The sequence below is a fragment of the Thunnus maccoyii genome, chromosome 4 (genome assembly GCF_910596095.1).
Source record: "Thunnus maccoyii chromosome 4, fThuMac1.1, whole genome shotgun sequence".
NCBI lineage: Eukaryota > Metazoa > Chordata > Actinopteri > Scombriformes > Scombridae > Thunnus > Thunnus maccoyii.
In genome coordinates, this window is record NC_056536.1 from 31994967 (window position 1) to 32018394 (window position 23428).

Consider the following 23428-nt stretch of genomic DNA (forward strand, 5'->3'; position numbering starts at 1 on the left):
TTTGTGTTTCCTCGGACAGTGTTTCCCTGTTGAGCTGCAGGTGGAAGTATAGTAACAAAAAGAGGAACTTTGGCACTAAAAAGACTGTAACGTTGAAAGATATCTACTTGATTTGACTCATTTGGACGCTGAAGCTTCATATTAGCTTCAGATAAACTTTTAAATACATTTTTTGCACAGAAGGAGGACTGTGGATTTTGTCCTCCATCACTTCCATTGTAAGGTCATTATGAAGGGATCTTCTAATGGTCAGTATGAACAGGAGGAATGATTACAGCAAGAAAAACAGGTTTCACTGTTTATTTGGGCTCCTGACTGTTGTTTTAAGACACACTTGAAACATTTTCCTTTAATTAAAATCATCAGGAATTATTGTTATGTTGGAAAATACTGATAAAAATGTAATAATAACTCGTCATGACTGATTTAACATCATACCTCTTCTACTTCGACTACTATCTTGACAGTGAAACAGGTTTTAAAAAGTCCAAAAACTCTGCGTTTAACAGCTGCTGCCGCTGCCATGATGACACCTGTAGAGGTAACAGAGCTGATCACTGATTGGCTCAGACAGTTTTGATGTCAGACTTCGGAGAGTTAACCCCCCCCCCCACAGCGTGTCCCCTTTTTCTCTCTGCTAAATATGTTCTTCCTTCAGTTTGATGAGTCAACATCACAACTTCCTCTGAACACTCACACACATTCGTATTTTCCCACATCATCAGTTCCCACTTCCTGTTCAGTCAACATGAACATTCACACATTTTGTCCCTTTTTCTGTTTTTCCCAGCGGTGGAAGAAGTATTCAGATTCTTGACTGCAGTAAAAGTAACAACACAGCGACATAAAAATACTCCTTTACAAGTAAAAGTCCCGATACACAAATCTGTTGAAATATTGGATCATTTGAACATTTATGTAAATGAAAGCATGTGAGAAGTTTAGAGGGAAAAATCACTATTTGGTGGAGCTGTTAACAACTCATAGACATGTGAAATGTGACCCCGACTACATACTGCTTTTTGTAAGACGTATTTTAAAAGCTTGTTATATTATCCATTGTGTCAAATCTTCATCTGGAAAGTAACTAAAGCTGTCAAATAAATGTAGTGGAGTAGAAAGTACAATATTTCCCTCTGAAATGTAGTGGAGTGGAAGTATAAAGTAGCATCACATGGAAATACTATTATTTATTGAATTGATATATTATTTTGATACACTATATTATATTGTTATTTTGAGCGTTTATTGAAAGGGATTCTGGGAAATGTAGGACAATAGCATTATCTATATTTGAGAGTATTTCACTTCTATTTGCTTTTTTTTTTAACATAGACAATAAACAAATGTGTTTCTTTAAAGCTGCAGTGCAGGACTTTTGTCTCCCCCTTGTGGCAGTGAGAGCAATTACAAAAACACTTTTGACATGTGATTAGATTATATGCTACACCGTAGTCTACTCCGTCGCTACTGCTGTGGCTGTAAAACGGTGGATAAATTGTTTTGAGTGTCACACAACCCACATGAAATGACTCGTTTCACTATCAGAATTTGATCCATTCGGTCTGATAACACTTTATCATCATTCAAATTAGCAGAGAGCTAACTGGAAGTCTGAATGTCAAACCTGATGCCAGATTAAAAACTGTGTATACTGTGAAATACAGAGAGCTTTACCCGGCAGTGACAGGCTTCATCAGCATTGTGTGAACTCGTTTGGTGAAGGGCTTGAATGTAACAGACGTTCATTTATGTGTAAAAGAAACAGAATTGATCTTTAGTGATTGGAACATTTTACAGTGTAAAAATAAAGCTGTCAGCGCCCTCTGGTGGACAAACTCTGTGACATTTCTCTTCTGACGACCACAGATATGGAGCACCGTTTCATTCAAAACCCTCCCCAAACCGTGCACCACCTATCCACCTATCCAGTCATGGTGCACGGTTTGGATACTGGGTTTTGAATGAAACGGCTCTCCATACACAGAAGTCGGATGATGATGATAGAAATCAGACTCAAAACAAAGACTGAAGGGCTGGTTTATTCAGTCTAGAGCTGCAACTAACGATTATTTAATCCAAACAACTTTATTTATCTTTCTTTTGTGACGAGAGAACCGGTTCATACAATCAAACCAGCAAATCAGTGAAGAACAGATAAAAGCAGCATAATTAAATCCAGTTTAGGAACAGTATTTAAATAGCTCTCATAATTAAAAGACATGTTAAAATCTAAAAGCTCATAAAGCTCATATTGATATGTTCATTCATGCCTCCATTTAAAGTGCGAGTGTGTGAGACAATCTGGTTTCCAGCTAGACCCGGTTCAGGAGGTTCAAACCCACTGTTGCCGCAGAGACTGTATCTGCAGCCTGATTAGTTTCATTATTGATTAATGATTTTTTTTTTGGTCTATAAAATATAAAAAACTGTGAATAATACCCGATATAATTCCCCAGAGTCCATGTGACGTCTTCACAGTTGTTTTATCTGATCAACAGTCCGAAACACAAAGAGATTTAATTTACCATCATATCTGGCAAAGAAAGGAATTAAATCATTTAGAAGCTTAAACCTGCAACATTTTTGGCATCATTGCTTTAAAAAAATAATAAAAACAATCATTAGATTATCTAAATAGTTGCTGATTAATTTTCTATCAATCGACTATTTGTTGCATTCGGTCTTCATAACGATGTATTTTCTTTTACTTTAACTGTCAAATGTGTCTTATGATGATGATGATGATGATGATGAAGATGTCGTTGTTGTTGTTGTTGTAGATGTGGATTCCAAAGCTCTGATGAAAGAGAGACAGAAGAAGGACAACCACAACCTCAGTGAGTACTGCAGTATTACTTCACTAATTACTACAGTGTTACTGCATTCAGACTCGGGGTGTGCCCGAATACAAATACGTTATTCAGCAAAGCACAAATAGTGGGATTTTTTATGAATATTTGTTTCATACAAATATTTAGAAAATTATTTGTTTTCGGGAAGAAAAAAAAACCCCATGTCAAATACCAGCGTGCAGGTCGGTTACATCACTATCTCAGTGTCTCTCCTCTGCTCCGCTGTGACGTCCATCAGCAGGTCTCAACGAGGGGAGTCACATCCACCTGCTACATGACGCACATTTCTTAATTTGGTCAACACTCCCAGAGTTGGGGGTGTTCTCCAGAGATAAAGCTGAACTACTGATACAAGCAAAGTTCTCCCAAGAGACTCTCCATAACCTGTTGTTCCTCTTCTCCTTTCCATAAAGTTAGGTTGTAGAAAATAAGCAATAAATGAAAAGTGCAAAGCAAGAATCGCCCTTGAAGTTCTTCCCTACATGTTACATCTGTCTCTGTGTTATGGGTGTATAAATAGGTAGAGGTCTGTCTGCAATGAGGCGATGAGTAAAGTTTTAGCTCAGTAGTCAGTGAAGTTGTCTGTGATCAGGGAGACTCCAGTTCGAAACCCGGTGTGAATTTTCTAAAATTAAAAGCGTAATAGAAACAAAAACAGGATTTTAAAGTCTCTCTCCACTTTTATTCGAATACAAATACAAATACTGGACCCTCTGCACATCCCTAATTCAGACTATCAGGCGTCACAGAGGAACATTTGCAGGAAGGTTTCAGTTAGTTTCTCTCAGTCAGAATGGAAATAAAACAGCAGATTTTCAAAATAAATCTCATCACGTCGGATGTTGATGTTGATAATTAACAAAGTGGTGAATATTCAAAATTCAAGACAATTAACGGCCTGATATTTGTTGTCACTGAGGACGACGATCAGCTGCTGATCTGATTCTTCCTTCTGTTTGTTAACGTCTGATTTCAACATGTGTCTGTTCCCGACGGCCGGATCTGCTGCTGCGGTTATATTGCAACATATTTGATCAAACTGTTGAGTGAACAGATGCTGCTGAGAATTACTAAGAAATGTAAAAAAAAAAAAAAAAGAGGAGTGCGTGTTAAACTTCTGATTTACTGAAGTAGCAAGAAAAAACCTATTTTCATGTTCGTTTAGGCTCCTGACTGTCGTTTTAACGCAGACGTGAAAAATTGTAAGATAAGAATTGTATGCAAATGACAAACAAATAGGATAATATGCACAAACAGCAGATAATGAATAAGTCTGAGCAGGTGTGAGATGATGTTTCAGCAGGATATCGTACCATTCACAGAGGAGATGAAGGAGCTGCTCTCAGCTAGTGATGAAACAGCTCCGGGAACAGCTGAGAAAACCAAAAATAACTGTTGACGTTGAAGAAAACATTTAGATGTCATGTTTCCTTCGATTTAACGGTGGTGGCATTCTGAAGTTGCAGTTTGATTGCATCATTTCCTGCGAGTTTAAAACGGTGTGTTAGTATATTGATTTCTGGTGAGCTGCAGTGTTTCTGGCTGCAGACAGTTTCCTCTCATGTGTCTCTCTACACTTTTGTCTGTCATATAAAGACAAAACGTGCCAAAAATACAAAGATAAAAGAATAGAATGTTTATTACTATTTACTGTATAAGATTAGTGTGCAGTAACAGTCAAATAAACTGCAGCCTGCAGTGATCTCACAGTTCAAAGGTCAAGTTTAATGAACACATATCATTCTGTCCACTGTAAGTATCACATATGTTCATTAGTAAGTATCATCATCAGCAGTTTTCATCTATTTTCAGCTCTCTGAGGATCAGTTTTTAGTTAAATATACAGTAGTTCTGTGTTTTTGTTTGTAGATGATTGACTGAGTGCAGCTCTCTGGATGTTTTTTTGTGGTGCGACTTCTTCTGAATAAGTGTGAAACTCTCCAAGAGTGAAAATACGAACAAATAATGTTCATGTTGTTGTTTTTCAGTCGAGAGGAGGAGGAGGTTCAACATCAACGATCGGATCAAAGAGCTCGGAGCTCTCATCCCTAAAGACAGCGACCCGTCAGTAAACTCTTCATCTTGTGTTATTACATTTAAAAAAAAAAAATGTTTATCACAAATTCTCAAATGAAAGCAAACATTCAAATACTGTTCAGTCACTGATGAACTGTCGACTGCTGTTAATTTACCCTCAATGAAACTCAACACTTCCTGCAGAAACAAATACAAACAACAATGCAAATAATTTTACATGTATTACTAAACAGCTGCGACCTTTCAACAGAACATCGACTGTGAGCTACAACTGCGGCCCCGTTTTTACATCATATTTGTTCATTTGTTCACATTTTGGCAAATAGTCTCCATTAAAAGTCTGCTGAATCATCTGTTAGCAGCTCCTGTTTGCAGAGTATTTATGGACGTACAGACAAGTGTCACCGGATCACTTTGATACTGAAGAAAACTTCTCAGGCTGCTTTCTTGACGCTTTCTTCTTCTCTGATTTCTAAGTGGATTTATGGAGGTTTAATGATGATGGACGTCTGAGATAATAGCCGTGTTCCCATCAACTTATCTTTATGTGCATTTAGAAGTATTGCATTGGAAAAGGTTGATGTAAATGGAAAAATGTGAAAAACAGTTTTTACACTCACTTGAGGTGATTTTTGCCTTTTTCAAAGAAGAGTTTATGTGCTAAAAGGGAAAATTAAACATCTTTGCGAATAAGTTTTTAACATAGTGAACATTTAACTCACATGACTGTTTCTGCTGTCTGCGTCCTTCCAGATATTCCCATTATGCACACAAACATGGCCAATACAAGCTGACGTGAAAGAACAATTACAACTTGCCAAATTGAAACACATTCCCGAAGACCTCCCTCCATTTTTCTCTGGTAGATGACCGAGGTGACTGGTTTTGTTTCCGGTTCAGAACCTCTACTTCTTCTACTCTGTTTATTACAGCCATACGTCACGTAGCCTATATCGCCAACTTCTACACTTTGCGTAGCCGAGTTTATTCACTCCAAACCAGTTGATGGAAACAAGCCTAGTTTGCATTTTCTTTTGTGTGACATTTCAAAAGTTTGCTTAAAATTTGCTTGATATTAGATGGAAAACCAGTCACAGTTTGTAAACCTCTGCAGGAAGTCTTTAGTTTCATTGACGGCAGCATAACGTGATTGATAAACGATAAACAGACAGAGCTGGTGTTAAACAGAGAAAGCTTTCATTTGAGAATAAACTTTTTTACATTTCACTCATTAATGAATTAAACAAATGCTTCTATGATGTCATCAGTTAACTGTATAAGAGATGAATAAATATTATATTTCATGTCCTCAGTTTACACATAAAGATCCATTCTGGAGATCTAAAGAGAAAGATGGATAATGAGATAATTAACTTGTTATTAGAAAATAATTTTGTCATCCAGAGGTAACGAGATAATTAACTTTGAGATAAGAAGATATTGAAAAATAAGATGTTCATGTATAAATACGTCTGTAGAGTTTCAGTAAAGAGCCAATGATTTGGTCACATTCTGTCTGCACCTCGTTATGCTCGTTGTTGCCGTGTGTTAACGAGACGCGGCCTGTGATTGGTCGAGCAGGGAGACGAGGTGGAACAAAGGAACCATCCTGAAGGCGTCGGTGGATTACATCCGCAAACTGCAGAAAGAACAACAGAGATCTCGAGAGATGGAGGAGAGACAGAGGAGGCTGGAGAACACCAACCGATCCCTGCTGCTCAAGATACAGGTACAGATCTCAACCAATCAGGGACCTCCAGCACTCTGATTGGTCCTGTTCTTAAAGAAACTAAAACTAAAAACTCCAATGTCTATGAGTTGTTAACAGCTCCACCAAATAGTGATTTTTCCCTCTAAACTTCTCACATGCTTTCATTTACATAAATGTTCAAATGATCATTTATTATATGTTCAAAGTCCAAAAACTGAAAACAGATTTGTGTATCAGAACTTTGTTTTTTCTTCTTTCCTCTCCCATTAATCATCTCACGACCCCTCAGATTTATCTGCTGACCCTTTGGAGGGGCCCGACCCCTAGGTTGGGAACCACTGGACTAAACTAGCTAACTGTATATAAAGTAGTGTAAACTAGCTCCACCTCCAGCAGCTACAACAGTAACATGCTGCTCTAACACTGATGCTTCACTATTAATAATCTAATGATGTCATATATAATAATATATCAGTCAGAGGGACCAAACCACTACTTTTACTGCAATACTTTAACTACATCAAGCTCATAATACTTATGTACTTTTACTGCAATACTTTAACTACATCAAGCTCATAATACTTATGTACTTTTACTGCAATACTTTAACTACATCAAGCTCATAATACTTATGTACTTTTACTGTAGGAGGGTTTTTCATGCAGGACTTTTATGGCATATTGTGAATGTATTTTATTGGTACTTTTGCTTAATTAAAGGATCTGAATATTTCTTCCACCACTGCTCAGATCTGTGTAACATGTTTGTTTGTGTTGTTGCAGGAGTTGGAGCTTCAGGCTCGCCTCCACGGCCTCTCCTCCTCTTCCTCCTCTTCCTCTCTGGATGTCACCGTGGCCGACCCCCAGGCACTCCTCTCCCCCTCGCTGCCTCACCCCTCCTCCTCTGTGGTCATGACGACCCTGGTGACCCCCCTGCAGGGTTTAGATGCCCTTAGCTTTGCGGAGCTGGACGAGCCTCAAGGTGCGTCCGGCGTCTTCTCCCCCGACCTGATGTGTGACGTCGGGCTGACGTCGCTGGACATCCTGATGGAGGAGGGAGGAAGAGGAGACGTGATGTCACCTGCAGGAGGCGCTGACCCGCTGCTGTCCTGCGGAGCCTCAAAGAGCAGCAGCAGGAGGAGCAGCTTCAGCATGGACGACGACCTCTGATGACGTCAGCACTCTGATGGATATGATTGGTCCGTGCTGGAAGCGGGAAGCCGGCCTGCTGGGAGCTTTTTTTTTTAAATTTTTTTTATTTTTTAAATAGAACTATTTTTAATCGATGACATCACAAACTGAACGAAGCACAAGTCGATGTCACAGGGAATCACTGTCCTACAGTGTAACCATGGCAACCGCTGTCCCTCCAGGATGCTCCTGTGTAACCATAGTAACCACTGTATCCTCAGTGTAGCCATGGTAACTGCTGCATCTTCCTCTGTAACCATGGTAACCACTGTATCCTCCACTGTAACTGTGACATCCACTGTGTCCCGCAGCGTGATGACCGTTGAGTTCAGCCCAGAAACAACTAGAAGCTGATTGGCTGTTTCTGAACAAACCCACAGCTGATTGGTTGGTAGAGGTACAGCTGGTCAGCGCTCCAGGTGATCAATAACTCCTCAATATCAGGTGAAAAGTCTTAAATTCAGTTTTCAAAAACTCAGAATTTGTTTCTCGAGTTTTAGTTCAGAAGAAGTTTCTGGTTCTCAGGATAAACATGAACATCATCAGTGAAGAATTCAAAGTTTGGTTTAAAGTTCTTCATTTCGCACCACGAGGAACCTAAAACATGTTCTTTGATGCAGCAGATGTTTCTGTAGGACGGAGGAGTTGTTTTTATAAACGTCCTACAGATCAAACTCTTAAACCGTCCTGACAAACTGGCTCTTTTGTTTCCAATCAGCTGTTAATAGTCGTGTTTGATCAATCAGTGACCTGCAACACTGTAAGCTACGTCCTGATAGGTCCTGCTCCATCACATGGTCAGGATCAGGGATGTTAAAAACTAGAATCATCGTGGAAGACTTTTTATGCCCGGAAGAGAAAAATAAAAGGATGAAAAATTGGAAATAACAAAAATAAAAATACTCATGCAAAGTCAAAATTCTGACTAAATTTAGATTATGAGATACTAATTTACACCATGGCGACCGACGGGTTAAAAGAATCACAGCATCCTGGTTTAAGTCCGGTCGGGGACGTTTGTCAGAGGTCGAACTCGCTGACTCTCTATATACTATATATACCTTAGGTAATAAGTCACAATTCTGATTATTATCTAATAATCTTGACTTTTAAAGTCTTTTTTTTAACTTTTGAAATTATGAGATACTAATATAAAATTCTGATTTACCGTCTATTAATCTTTTTAAAAGTCCAATCCTTGGTTCAGTAACTTGTAATTTTGACTAAGAATGACATTCCTCATAATTTTGACTTTTCACGAGTATTCTGTCATTCCTAAATTTATCTTTTCCCGGTTGCAATGAGCTTCCTCACAAAAGGAAAGACGGGTTCCCAGAAAAGTTTCTGTGGTTGAAAAGGGCTTAAAATCACCTCTGTTGATATTTTTTTTATATAATGATTTAAATTAGAGTGAATCAGTTGTTTTAGCTGTTAACATGATCATAAAAGTCCTGCTGCTCAGCCATCAGTGATGTCACAGCAGGTGTCAGAGTCCTTCAGTGCTAAAATGATTGATCGATCATACTTGTTTCACCTGTTCTGACCAGTTTAACCACCTGAGATACAAGAGACAACATTATTAAACACCTCCGAGTCTTCAGTTGTGTAGTCACATGTAAGAGTTTTCAGAGTAAAGAAGCAGTTTGAAGAATCATTTCATATAGAATATGTGTTGTGTCTGTAAAAACAAAAAACAAAGTATATTCAGGAAAAAGGTTGGAGGCTTTTTAATGGGACGCCTGTTCTGACACTTCAGTCCTGTAAATGTAAATATGTACATAAACACATGAATCTATAATCACTGTGTGCTGGAAACAAACACCCTGAGGAGATATTTTAGTGGAAGAAAAGAGAAAATTTTAGCTGACTGATTGATCTGATCAGGATTTATTATTAAAGATATTAGTCTGTTTTTATCTTTACTTTAGATTTTTGAGCTTCAGAGGAAAACGAAGGGAAACTATTGATCCACCAGCAGCATCACCTGGATCTGTTCTTATGTAGAGAAAAACTCACTTTAAAGGGGCATAAAGCTGTTTTAGCTGCTTCATCAGTGTTTACACTGATGTCCTTCATTCAAGCAGTTTCACTTCAAAACTAAAATCCACCTGCAGAGAGATAATCCAGCATTTAGGAAGCTTTGTTATTTTATCAAAGTTTTCGTCATTTTGTAATTATGTTGAGAGCAGAGACTGTTTTCAAAATCTCACCTTGTTGAAGTTCAAATGTGAAATTTCAGAGTCATCTGTTGAAACTTTTTAATGGAAAAAGAAAAGGACCACATTCACTGAACTGTATGAACTATAGGTTGGAACCAACTGCCAAGTTAGCTAGGTGTTAGCGATAGCATCTCCCATCTATGAATTAGTTCATGGACACCAGCTAGTTCAGCTAGTTGTAACTGTTAACTACAAACTTGATAGTTTGTACAGCTAATGTTAGGAGTTAACTGGAGCTATAGATGAATTATAATTCAGAACTAACTGCTAGCTGTTATCTACAAAATATAGTTCCTACAGCCAACTATAGTAAAGAGAACGTTAGCTAACTGTTAGATAAAAGCCAGCTATAGCTAAGCTATCAACTCTATTAGTTCATAGTTAACAGATAGGATAACATACTGTTAGCTGTAGCTTGTTGTTACAGACAAACTGTGTCTATACAGCCAACTAAATAGAAAGCTAACTGCCTGTTAGCTATAACTGAACTGCATGAACTGTAGTTTGGAAACAACTCCAAAGTTATAGCTATAGCTGGCTTTTATCTATCAACTCTATTAGTTCATAGCTTACAGCTAGGATAAGTAGCTGTTAGCTGTAGCTCACTGTTATTCAGAAACTTTGCAGTCGGCTACAGTTAAAAGTGAGCTAACAGACTGTTGGCTGGAGCTGAAAGATATGAAACTGCATTGTGGAGCCAACTGATAAGTTAGCGGTTAGCTCAACAAAAGCGGTTAGACACAAGCTAACTCACTGCTGTAGCTGCAGCTAACAGTCAGTTAGCTTTGTCTCAAATATGTTTTCTGCACATTAATGTCATCTGCAGACAAATGTGAAGCAGCAGATTGTTTGTTTGGGTTTGTACAGAAACTCAAGACTGATCTGATGTCAGCTCTTTGCTTCACATTCAGACATTCAGACTGTGACATCTGAACTTTAAATGTCTGAGATTTTAATCCAGTTGTCCTCCCTGATGTCATGAGACTAAAAACAGAACACAGGTTTAGTTTTATCAGTTCCTCACCGAAGGAGAAACATTTTAATAGTGAAAATATCACCAGAATAAAGAGCCATGAACTGTCTGGATGTTACATGAGGTGATACCGGTTACTATAGCAACAGCAGCCGGCCCAGCTGTCAATCATCTGTTATCAGATGAAAGCTTCCTCCATAAAGGGATTTCTGTTTGTCATTTATTGATGTTTTTATTATGTTTATATGACATTTATGTTTACAAACACACAGCTCAGTGTTTCTGTGTTTCATGTAGTCTGAAAATGATCTGAATGTTTCATTTAACGTCATGTTTGTTTTTATAGATCCTTTATGTTTCAGATTTAAACTTTTTTTATTGAAATAAACTGATAAAAAAAAAACCTAGTTTTTAAAATCTTTTTTGTCTTTTGTTTCCTCACAAACACAAACAAGTACACCAGCTGCTCTGTCTGTTTCCATCATTATATTATCATCATTTTTATTCATGAAGTGTTTATAAGAACTATAGAAACAGTGTTCATCAATAGTTTTTACAGAAAAAGATGAAATATTTGCCAAGTACTACATTCAATGTACACAAAAAATAAAGAAAACAATAAAAAAAAAATAGTAAGGAAAGAGGTTTTTGTTACAATAAAAAATACTGAACATAATCTAACAATATTTCAATAATAATATTTTAAAACAAACCCTCACGTCAACAAATAACTTATTAATTTGCAATAACGGTGCTAATAAAGTCTATAAAAACATGAAAATATAATTCATTTACGCCTTACACATCTCTACCCATAAAAATAAAAAAACACATTTAAAAAATATACAAATAATATTAAAACAAATTATCTTAAACTGTAGTGACACATTTGTTCATTTTTAAAGTTTTGGTTTATATTTAGTTGGTTTATATTAATTAATTAATTAATTTATGTGCAAAAATGTTCATCAAAGGAGATGATTTGGTAGAATGACATTTGTATATGTATATATTCATTAACATTAAATTAAATCTCTGTGTCCTCTTCAGTAGTCCCCTACTGAACATTTTTAAATGTTAAATGTTTCACATGTATTTACAACACAGCTCAGTGGCGGCTGTCATCATGCTGTTGTCCACCGGAGGGCAGTGTCTGTCTGTCATTTTTTAAAGGACAGGTTTACAATATTTCAAGTGAGTCCTAAACCAGCAGTCAGGTGTCCATATGAGCAGTGAAAGAGGTTTTCCTCGCTGTAATCATTCCTCCTGTTCATACTGGATATTAAAAGATCCTTCAAATGTGCTTTCAATGGAAGTGATGGAGGATAAAATCCACAGTGTGTCCACACAGTCATTTAAAAGTCTCTGTGAAGCTTCTATTCAGCTTCAGCAGTCTGAGTTAGTCATATCAAGTGGATATCTGACACATTTACAGTCTTTTTAGCATCAAATTCCCTCTTTGTGTTTCCTCGGACAGTGTTTCCCTGTTGAGCTGCAGGTGGAAGTATAGTAACAAAAAGAGGGACTTTGGCACTAAAAAGACTGTAACGTTGAAAGATATCTACTTGATTTGACTCATTTGGATGCTGAAGCTTCATATTAGCTTCAGATAAACTTTTAAATACATTTTTGCACAGAAGGAGGACTGTCATCACTTCCATTGTAAGTGCATCATGAAGGGATCTTCTAATGGTCAGTATGAACAGGAGGAATGATTAGGTGCCAAAGAAATGAGGTCAGAATAAAAATAACTAAAAAATGCAGCGGGCGCTGAATAGTATTGAAACTCTGCCAAGAATAACATTGCCTGCAGGTGGGATCAAACCTATGACCTCATGTTTGTAGCGCTGTGTGCACTGAGCCAACATGTGACGCCATCAACAGTAAAGAAGATCAGATCTACATGTGAAGACTTTTAACTACATAAGAGATAAGAGTTGCAGCTCTGACATTTTTATCATAATAAGGAGAACTAGAGTCACACAGCATGATGGTACATAATAAACATGTTATGCAACTTTGTTTATAAGAGCAGAGTTATGAGGATCATTGCTGTGAGCCTGTATTAAACCCAGAACCTTAAAATAATCATTATCAGGGTTTAACCACAGAGCCAGCAGGGGAACCTGGAAACAAGGAGCACATATTCACATTAGTGTTTGAAGGAAAAGACAATCTGTAAGTTTAAGAAATGAGAGAGTGAGGAGACAGACAGCCTGCCGATTGTACGGCAGTCAATGAGAGTGTGACGGCGCTCTCTCTATCGATTATGGTTCAGATCTCAAAAACTATAATTCCTATAGGAAATATATTTACATTTTGAGAGAGAGGAGGCTTGCGGCAACATTTTAAGGTGTGATATGCACTTGAGGAGTTAAAACTGTGGGAGTGAGATGTGTTTACAATTTAAAAAATCTCTGCTCTGCTCTGTGCCTGACACTGATGAGGTCTGAAAACTGCTGTAAAAGCTCTCACTTTGGATTTAAATTGCTCCAAAAGTACAAAAGGTATCAGAATACAGAATACAACTTTGGAAATTCAAAGTTTTGTTAATGTTTTAAAGTTTGAATGAGGTCTGTAGGATGAGAGATGTTTGAGCAGTTGAGTTTCAAAGTGACAAACGTTATAGCTCAGTTGGATCGTTCCTTCTATTGACTGCAATTATAAATTCTGTCTAAAATGCTAGAAAACAGAAAAGTACATCTGTTGAATGAGCTGCACAGTTTGACATTCGAATGAGTGTAATATTGTGTAGTATGATGTCACGACCCCTCAGATGAATATCGTGGCCTGTTGGGGGGTCTCGAACCTCGGGTTTGAACTGTTTGGATATCGCAGTGTTTTTGGGCAAAGATGTGCAGAAATCTGTGGAAAAATAAAACTGACTGTTTTTCAAACTGACACCTGATGGCGCGCATGTGTGTGTGTGCGTGCATGCGTGTCCTCTCTCGCTCGCTTTGATGTCGGGCATCCAGGGGTCGGAGGTCAGGTGGCGTTGTCATTTCAGTGATTTCCTGTTTCCTGTTTGGACGTCCTGGCTCGTCGCTTTGACAAACACGCACTTCCTGTACCAGCGGGACCCACTTCCTGTCCCGCCCGGCCTCGCCTCCTCCTTAGCTGTCAATCACAGGACTCAGAAACATCATAACACTGTTTCACAGCCAGGGAGTCCGAAAATGAACTTTATTTCTGCTGCAGAGGAAGAAACTCTGTTTATAATCATCTCTTTCATATAAAACACTGTCCTCTCGATATTATTAAACCTGAATTAACTGATGTTGTGTTTGATATGTTGAACTTGTTAGCAAACAGTTGCTTATTTCCACATCCAGCAGTTACGGAGCAACATCATCATTCATGTGGAGTTGTGTTTCTGTCCACCTGGTGAATATAAGTCCAATATTCACTCTCTTTTAGCTCTGTTTTTTAACTCTCTACCAACTCCTGAGGTAAATATCTGGGTCTTAAGCTGCTAAACGCTCCACTATGTTCACCAGCTAGTCTACAGCTAACTGTGTCTGTTTGCCGTTTGGTGCTGAGCAGGTAGTGTACAGCAGCTTTTTAGAGCTTTTTCTCTGTAAACAGCTGCCTGCTGCGGCCCAAAACGACGCTATGAGAGCGCTGAGAGTGAACCAAAACAGTAAAGTTGCAGCCGGACAGATAAACAATAAGGTGAAACTCAATTTAAAGCTCTGTACATTACACACTGACAATGAATACGGTGGAGTTATAAAAATAAATCATACAGACATTTTAATGACATCTCACATTTAGAGAAAGTTTGCACAAGTTCTTGATGTACAAAGTTTTCTTAAAGTGAAGTTATTTGCATCTTTTAATGAGAAATTTACACAATGTGAAAAACTGAATGTTTCTTCCTTTAAAAGAGGTAAAAGTTGGACGTCTCACTCTGATCCAAAGTGTTTGACAGACAGATGTTTGTTTCCTGACGCCCACAGATCTGATTCTTTGTCTTTGCATCACTGACAATCAGGTATTCATCTGAAATATTGTTTTCAAATTTCAGCAACTGAAAGCTTCAATATATCCGACGTGACACTTCATAAAACACAAATGCTTGTAAATGTGGCAAACATGAACGCCTCACATCGGCAGAGTCTGTCGTCATGGTGATTAAACAACAAATTTAACGGATATGATGTCACCTAGTCAGTAACTGAACCCTCATTGGACCGACTGTCATCAGACAACTGTCGTGAGTTAGTTGTCTGATGATGTGAACGCTTGCAAGTTGTAAACATGTGAATCTTCCCCATCAATCCCACGTGACCTGAATGCAGCATAATTTTAGGAAGAGACTGGTTAATAATAAGATGACCATTAATTTCAGGCTCTACTCTGGTCTCCTGCTCACCCTCGTTGTCTCTACAGAGACGCACTGATGTCCTGCAGGCACGTAAATAATCTAACATACATGTAGCTCAGTTTGTCCATGTATGTGTCCAACTCTTCACTAAAGAGGCAGATATCTAAACAAACAATAATGCCGTAAAGTTTACTGAGCATATTCCTGATCCAAACCAAAACCCTGTTGACCAAGTCTGCACTTCTTCATTTTCTTCCCACACAATCTGTTCAGCTGTTTATTTAAACATTTCAAAGACTAAAAAAGATTTTTACGTGTTAGCAGGTCAGTCTGTGTCCACTCAGCCAGAACAAAGTTAACACATCAGTTCTGTTTGGAATTTCCTGTTCTTATTATCTCTGGCATCATCTTGTAGTCTGTCTCTGATTGGCTGCTCTATGTGGGGAAGCAGATAGAGCAGCACTCCAAACAGATCTCCAGGCAGTCGGACGAGTCCTCCAATATCCCACATTCCAACACGGCCTGACATGCCTCCTCTGTACAGGCCACGTCCCCCGCCGCCTCCAAGCAGCAGCAGCAGCCGCAGCCGTCCACAGTGTCACAGCACCCGGCCACGTCCCCTCCGCACGCCAGACACGATCCTACGGCTGAACACATGGACAGCAGTTCACAGAACAGACACCCCAGGAGACAGTGAACGCAACAGTCTGTAGAGACAAACAGAACAAATAGGAGACAATGAATGCAACAGTCTGTAGAGACAAACAGAACAGACAGGAGACAGTGAACGCAACAGTCTGTAGAGACAAACAGAACAAATAGGAGACAATGAATGCAACAGTCTGTAGAGACAAACAGAACAGACAGGAGACAGTGAACGCAACAGTTTGTAGAGACAAACACAACAGACAGGAGACAGTGAACACAACAGTTCGTAGAGACAATCAGAACAGACGGGAGACTGTGAACGCAACAGTCTGTAGGGACAAACAGAACAGACAGGAGACAGTGAACGCAACAGTATGTAGAGACAATCAGAAAAGACAGGAGACAGTGAACGCAACAGTCTGTAGAGACAATCAGAAAAGACAGGAGACAGTGAACGCAACAGTCTGTAGAGACAATCAGAAAAGACAGGAGACAGTGAACGCAACAGTCTGTAGAGACAAACAGAGCAGACAGGAGACAGTGAACGCAACAGTATGTAGAGACAATCAGAAAAGACAGGAGACAGTGAACGCAACAGTCTGTAGAGACAATCAGAAAAGACAGGAGACAGTGAACGCAACAGTCTGTAGAGACAATCAGAACAGACAAAAGACAGTGAACGCAACAGTCTGCAGAGACAATCAGGACAGACAGGAGACAGTGAACGCAACAGTCTGTAGGGACAAACAGAACAGACAGGAGACAGTGAACGCAACAGTCTGCAGAGACAATCAGGACAGACAGGAGACAGTGAACGCAACAGTCTGCAGAGACAAACAGAGCAGACAGGAGACAGTGAACGCAACAGTCTGCAGAGACAAACAGAGCAGACAGGAGACAGTGAACGCAACAGTCTGTAGAGACAATCAGAAAAGACAGGAGACAGTGAACGCAACAGTATGTAGAGACAATCAGAAAAGACAGGAGACAGTGAACGCAACAGTCTGTAGAGACAATCAGAACAGACAGGAGACAGTGAACGCAACAGTATGTAGAGACAATCAGAAAAGACAGGAGACAGTGAACGCAACAGTCTGTAGAGACAAACAGAAAAGACAGGAGACAGTGAACGCAACAGTATGTAGAGAAAATCAGAAAAGACAGGAGACAGTGAACGCAACAGTCTGTAGAGACAAACAGAACAGACAGAAGACAGTGAACGCAACAGTCTACAGAGACAAACAGAACAGACAGGAGACAGTGAACGCAACAGTCTGTAGAGACAATCAGAAAAGACAGGAGACAGTGAACGCAACAGTCTGTAGAGACAAACAGAACAGACAGAAGACAGTGAACGCAACAGTCTACAGAGACAAACAGAACAGACAGGAGACAGTGAACGCAACAGAGAAAAAATAAAGTGCTGAAAAAACACTATCATGCTCTCAGGCTGTATGTTTGGTCGAGGTGGGCGTTGTAGGATCTAGACCATCGGATGCTGGGAGTGGTTATCAGTGTGTGTGCGTGTGTGTGTGTGTGTGTGCGTGTGTGTGTATTTGTGTGTGTGTGTGTGTGTGCGTGTAGAGATAAGCAGACCCCCATGTTGGAGGTGTTCAGCTGATAAAGAGTGAGAGGGAGTTTCTTCAGTCAAATCGAGTGAAAATCTTCCAAAGTTAACATCATTTTATTTTCCATGGTGGGCTGCGGAGGGGAAATGGGGGAGGTGTGGTGATTTGAACATCACCTGCTGGTCAGTGATTTTAATCCAGTTCCTCTCTGTATGTGACTCATTTTTCACCTCCACCCAGTAATAATTACAGCTGTAATGACTGTTTTTCACTGCTCCTCCTGTCATTTAAATCCTGTCTTTGTGTTTTAAAGTGGATCTCAGAGTTTTGTCCTTCTGCTGCATTTTATCAGCTCAGTGTGAAATTTAACTTTTGTGTGAAAATGTTGTTGCTAATCTAAAAAGATGGAAACAGAGCAAGACCCTATAAAAGCTCATTAAAGGCGCTGTTGTAATGTCAGCTACAGGTAGGTACTGCTGTCGTCTGAAGCCCATATTTGTTCACATTTTGGCAAATAGTCTCCATTAAAAGTCTGCTGAATTATCTATTAGCATTTCCTGTTTGCGGTGTAGCGATAGATGTACAGACAACTATCACTGAAGGAAACTGAAGTTCTGCAGCCTCTTTTTTCTCTGATTTCTAAGAGGAATTATGGAGGTTTATTGTATTGTATTGTATTTACTGGGACCATGTTAACATTTGATGTACCGCACCAGAGTTAGCTTAAAGCTAATTTTTCATCTGCAGTCCCTTACAATTAAAATATATAACAGCACAATAACAAACAGTACAAAGCAAAAAAACACACACAGGACACATAATACAAAACACAAAGCTGCACACATCACATACACTCACAATGTCAACTAGAAATTAATAATGTAAACTTCAAGCTTGTTGATGGACATCGGAGATAATTAATCACACTGAATGATGTTAATATGTGTTTCATGTCTGTGTGTTCAGATTTGACTTTGAGTTCAGATTCTTAAACCAAACGTTTCATTAGAAGATGAATTTCTGACTTCGCAGTAAATTAGAATAAATCTGATTGGCTCACCGTCTCCCGCTACTTCTTCAATCTGGGCGGCGCCCGCCTTGAAGGATGTGTGGCTCTTAGCGGAGGAGAGACGCTTCTGATTGGTGTTCTGCTGATGATGATGATTATGATGAGGATGAGGATGAGAAGGAGGAAGGCTGCAGCTGTGTCTGGAGGACCCATCAGGAGGAGGGGGAGGAGGAGGAAGAGGAGGACAGGTGAGGGAGGAAGACGGAGGAGTACAGATGGGAGGAGGAGACGGTGACGACCTGTCCGTATCTGAGAGACAGAGAGATGACATCAGAGATGACATCACACCGAGTCACGTGTCACCAGGTGTTCTCAGGATGTGAACTGTCACCTTTCTGTTTTTGGAGCGGGGCTGCGGAGGCGGGATGGGCAGGCAGGAGACAAGAGATGTCATTGGTGGAAGAGCTGCTGGTTAAAGAGTCATCACCGTTGTCACCGTCCTCCGGCCTATCAGAGAGCGGGGGCGGGGCCTCCTCTGCAGGTAGATGATTAGATTAGATTAGATAAAACTGGTCTCTGAGGTTACAGGTGAGCTCAGTTCCACCAGCTGATGACTAACTAGTTTCAAACTGATTTACTTAATAAGTTCGCACCATTAAAACTTAAAGAACACGTTGCTAGGAGACATCTGTAGCGCCGTCCAATAAGAAGCAACCAATAATGTAAACAGGAAGTGACAGTAGCACGATGAGCTGTAACATAACTTCCAAAAATAACAGTTTTATCTGTTTTTCTATCTGCATACCTGGAGAAATACAAGATAAGATAAGACTTTATCTTTTATAAACTACTTTAGGAGTAATAAATGCAAACAAAATAAGAAGTCAAGTAAATGGAATTCAATCTATAAACAATATGACACATTACAATACTTAGGCTGTATACATGACCTGATGCATATAGATACATATACATGACCTGATGCATATAGATACATATACATGACCTGATGCATATAGATACATATACATGACCTGACTTGTGGATGTAAAAAGAAAGAAAGTTGTGCAAAATATGTGCAGAAGTAAAGGTTCTGGTCGGTGCAGCTATAGTTATATGTGTATATGTTATATAGGTGAAGTAGTGGTTATGAAATATAAATAAAATATGCAGTATCGTTATCTACACAGACCAGCTATATTTCTACATATTGTGGAGGATGGAGGAGTGCGTGGGTGGGATGGAGATGGGGGTGATGAGCCTTCACAGCTGTTTTATCCTGTTGTCACAGTTCTTGTTGTACAGTCTGATGGCGGCGTTCTGTCTTGCTCTTTGGTGGAATTAGTCTGTGACTGAATGAGCCGCCCATTTGCCACAGTTCACCATAGAGCGGCTGAGAGGGATAAAGGACGGTACCGTCCCTCATCCTCCTCTCTGCCGCTGGCTCCAGACTGTCCAGTTCCAGCACAGCCACAGATTTGGACTTCCTGACCAACTTAAATTTGTTGGCAGCATGCAACTGTAGAGAAAAGTGCATTCGCTATCGCACACGTGTAAAACATCCTCAGTAGCTTGTTGCACATGTAAAAGGAGTGCAGCTTCCTGAGGAAGAACAGTCTGCTCATATGTGTGTTGAAGGGTTACTAGCAGGTTACAAAGAGAGGGAAATAAAGCGTCGGGTCAGATATGTCGACCATATTCCATGTGACCTCTTTCACTCAAACATGAACCTCAGAGGCGACCAATCAGAAAACGCTCTGAGTGATTTGGATCATTTTAAATGCTCTGTCATCAGGAGTTGTGTTTTTTCCTGCCTGTCAGTCTTCGCTCAGGGCACAAATACACACGTCCTGAGACAGGAAGTCCCCTCTCAGAGTCCTGCACTGGTTCGGGGAGGATGTGCGACTGCTCTCGGGTCAGGATGAGTTTAACACGTGATGTCATCAGTCACAGAAAACATCCAGTGATATCTGATGTGTTCGCTCTGTCAGGATGTTTGATTCCACTTTGTTTTACATCGACAGAGGATTTGATTTACACAGAATCATTTGCTTACTTGTCTGACACCTTAATGTGTGAACCTGTACTGGATTAACCTCGTACTGGCCTCTACTGTACACGGTGGTACTCCAGAGCTGAAATGATTAGATGATTCACGGATTGATTGGCATCAATCGTGTTATTTGATTAATGATTTAAGTCATTTTTTCATCAAAATGCAGAAAATTCTCTGGTAGCAGCTTCTCAGATGTGAATATTTACTAGTTTTCCCAGTTTTCCATCATAGTAAAACTCAACATCTTTGTGTTTCTGACAAAATAAGTCATCTGAATATGTTCACATGGGCTTCAGGGAATAATTTTATTCACTGAACAATCAATGGATTATTATAGAAAATAATAGCTGGTAGCCTTACAGTCCTCCTATGATGGAATAATACAACCTGTCCCTTAGTTTTCTGTGATAAAAACACAACTTTACAACTAACGAGCTCAACAGAAACTAAAACTAGTCTCCAGAGTTCCTCTTCAAGACCAAGATCACAAGACGGAGGATGGAGGACCAGTCAGAGTTCAGACTGGACCTCACTGCTGCTCGTTAAGAACTGATTTATAATTAATTAGATGTATGTAGACCCAAATAATATGAAGTGAAGCTGGGACTTTGGGGGTATGGCGGGTAATCCAGCCCTGAGTACAGCCTCTCAGGTCATCTGAGTCTTTTAGTTGTTCCAAATTGCAGAACGAAAACCTTCGCTGAGGCCACTTTTTCTTTTTATTCTCAGACTGACAAGGATCTGAAAGCAGCTCAAAAATCTATAAAAAATACTCTGCTTTGAATAACAATTTGTGTCTGTAAAGTCTGTTTGTGCTCCGCAGGCTTCAACATGTTTCCACATCAAACAATCAAAGAAACAACAACAAACTGGTTTTACAACATTATTTAGTTCATTTAAGCTTTTATTTTATTATATTTATGTTTTAAAGTGTTTTAGTCCCTTATTTGTTATTGTTTATTATATATTTTACAGCTTTTATTATCACATTTGAATTATTATCAGCCTGTCTGTAAAGAGCTGTATGAAAGATGCTGTATATAAACTAATAAAGTTTGATTGATTGGTCGACTGACCTGTGTTGTGATGCAGAAGAACCCCATTGGCTGTTGGCTGGCTCGAGATGCACTCTGATTGCTTTGAGCCGTTATTAGCGCCGCTTTCAGAGTGTGATGTCACATCCATCCTGCCAATGAGACAGAAGAGTCTGTTTGTATTAATGTGATTATTAATTTTAAATATATTTGTAATCAATACAACTCACGGTTAGAAACACAGAATCCAGAGAGCAGATAAGAGGTTCATGTGTAGAAGAATGTTAGTGACGGATACGACAGTCAGTTATTCAGCTTTAATATTATGAGCTTGATGTAGTTAAAGTATTGCAGTAAAAGTACACAAGTATTATGAGCTTGATGTAGTTAAAGTATTGCAGTAAAAGTACATAAGTATTATGAGCTTGATGTAGTTAAAGTATTGCAGTAAAAGTACATAAGTATTATGAGCTTGATGTAGTTAAAGTATTGCAGTAAAAGTACATAAGTATTATGAGCTTGATGTAGTTAAAGTATTGCAGTAAAAGTACATAAGTATTATGAGCTTGATGTAGTTAAAGTATTGCAGTAAAAGTACATAAGTATTATGAGCTTGATGTAGTTAAAGTATTGCAGTAAAAGTACATAAGTATTATGAGCTTGATGTAGTTAAAGTATTGCAGTAAAAGTAGTGGTTTGGTTTCTCTGACTGATATATTATTATATATGACATCATCATCCACGAGGAAACAACAAACACTGATCAGATCCTAAAATATCACTGAAGCATTAACACTGAGAGATACAGGAAATCATATTTAAAACAGAAAGTTCAGAAGTCAAATATAATCATAAAAGCATCATATTCTGTTGAGTTCAGTTCAATATGTTTCTCTGTGTGAGACAGATGATAAAAACTGAACATTGAAATTCAGTAAGTATCATCCGAATATTATAAAAATATTATAAATATCATGTGGCTTTAATCAGACTCACAGCCTCAGTTTGAATTCACACAAAATAAATAAAGTTTAAAACATATAAATGAAAAGTTTTCTCACCTGCAGCCTCTGAGACAGACTCTTCTTCTTCTGTCGCTTTCTGCTTTTAAACTGTTTCTCGTCACGTTTCTGAAAAACACTTCGTTGTCTGAACTGGAGCGCGCACATGCGTGTGGCCGCCGCCTCCTCCGCTTCCGTTATATACGCACACACACACACACACACACACACACACACACACACACACACACACACACACACACACACACACACACATTACTCGTGAAGAGTTATTATTTATTATTACGTATCATTATTATTATTATTATTATACTTGGAGACTCATCATTGTGTGTATTTGATGTTTTATTTTGTACTTTGTTCTTTAATCGCTCAAAAGTAAATAAACAAACTTTTGTGACGTCATATCTCTGCCAAAATCCGCGAGCGCAAATGAGGAGTCACAAGCGCAACTCAAACAGCCGCGCGCGCACATTATTTTTGCAAGCAATGTTGTAGCCTGCAATGAGAAAACCATGACATGAGCGCGCGCAGAATCTTAAGGGGCGCGTGACCGTTATCCTCGACCACACAACCTGTGTGAGACCTGATAGCGGCAAGTTTATATATGTCTCTGTCTGTCTGTCTGTCTGTCTCTCTATCTGTCTGTCTCTCTGTCTGTCTGTCTGTCTGTCTCTCTGTCTCTCTGTCTGTCTGTCTGTCTGTCTGTCTGTCTCTCTCTGTCTGTCTGTCTGTCTGTGTGTCTCTCTCTCTGTCTGTCTGTCTGTCTGTCTGTCTGT

At 39.2% G+C, this 23428-nt stretch overlaps 2 protein-coding genes across 4 annotated transcripts in view; one reads left to right on the plus strand and one right to left on the minus strand.

Annotated features, from left to right (window-relative positions):
* Nucleotides 1-11266, plus strand: part of tfe3a (transcription factor binding to IGHM enhancer 3a) — a 30651-nt gene extending 19385 nt beyond the window's left edge. For all 3 annotated transcript variants that reach the window (XM_042409221.1, XM_042409222.1, XM_042409220.1), the window contains 4 exons: nucleotides 2784-2840; nucleotides 4844-4919; nucleotides 6474-6621; nucleotides 7386-11266. In XM_042409221.1, the coding sequence (XP_042265155.1) occupies nucleotides 2784-2840; nucleotides 4844-4919; nucleotides 6474-6621; nucleotides 7386-7772 (668 nt within the window). In that variant the 3' untranslated portion in view covers nucleotides 7773-11266. The remainder of the gene's footprint in view (nucleotides 1-2783; nucleotides 2841-4843; nucleotides 4920-6473; nucleotides 6622-7385) is intronic.
* Nucleotides 11267-14609: 3343 nt separating this feature from the next.
* zgc:113363 (uncharacterized protein LOC791449 homolog) lies at nucleotides 14610-22777 on the minus strand. The gene is made up of 5 exons (XM_042409578.1): nucleotides 22689-22777; nucleotides 21670-21779; nucleotides 18929-19072; nucleotides 18589-18846; nucleotides 14610-16019 (listed from the first exon to the last, which is right to left on the minus strand). Exons 2-5 carry the CDS (start codon nucleotides 21776-21778, stop codon nucleotides 15748-15750), a joined length of 783 nt encoding a protein of 260 aa, XP_042265512.1. The 5' UTR covers nucleotide 21779; nucleotides 22689-22777; the 3' UTR covers nucleotides 14610-15747.
* Between the last annotated feature and the right edge of the window lie 651 nt (nucleotides 22778-23428).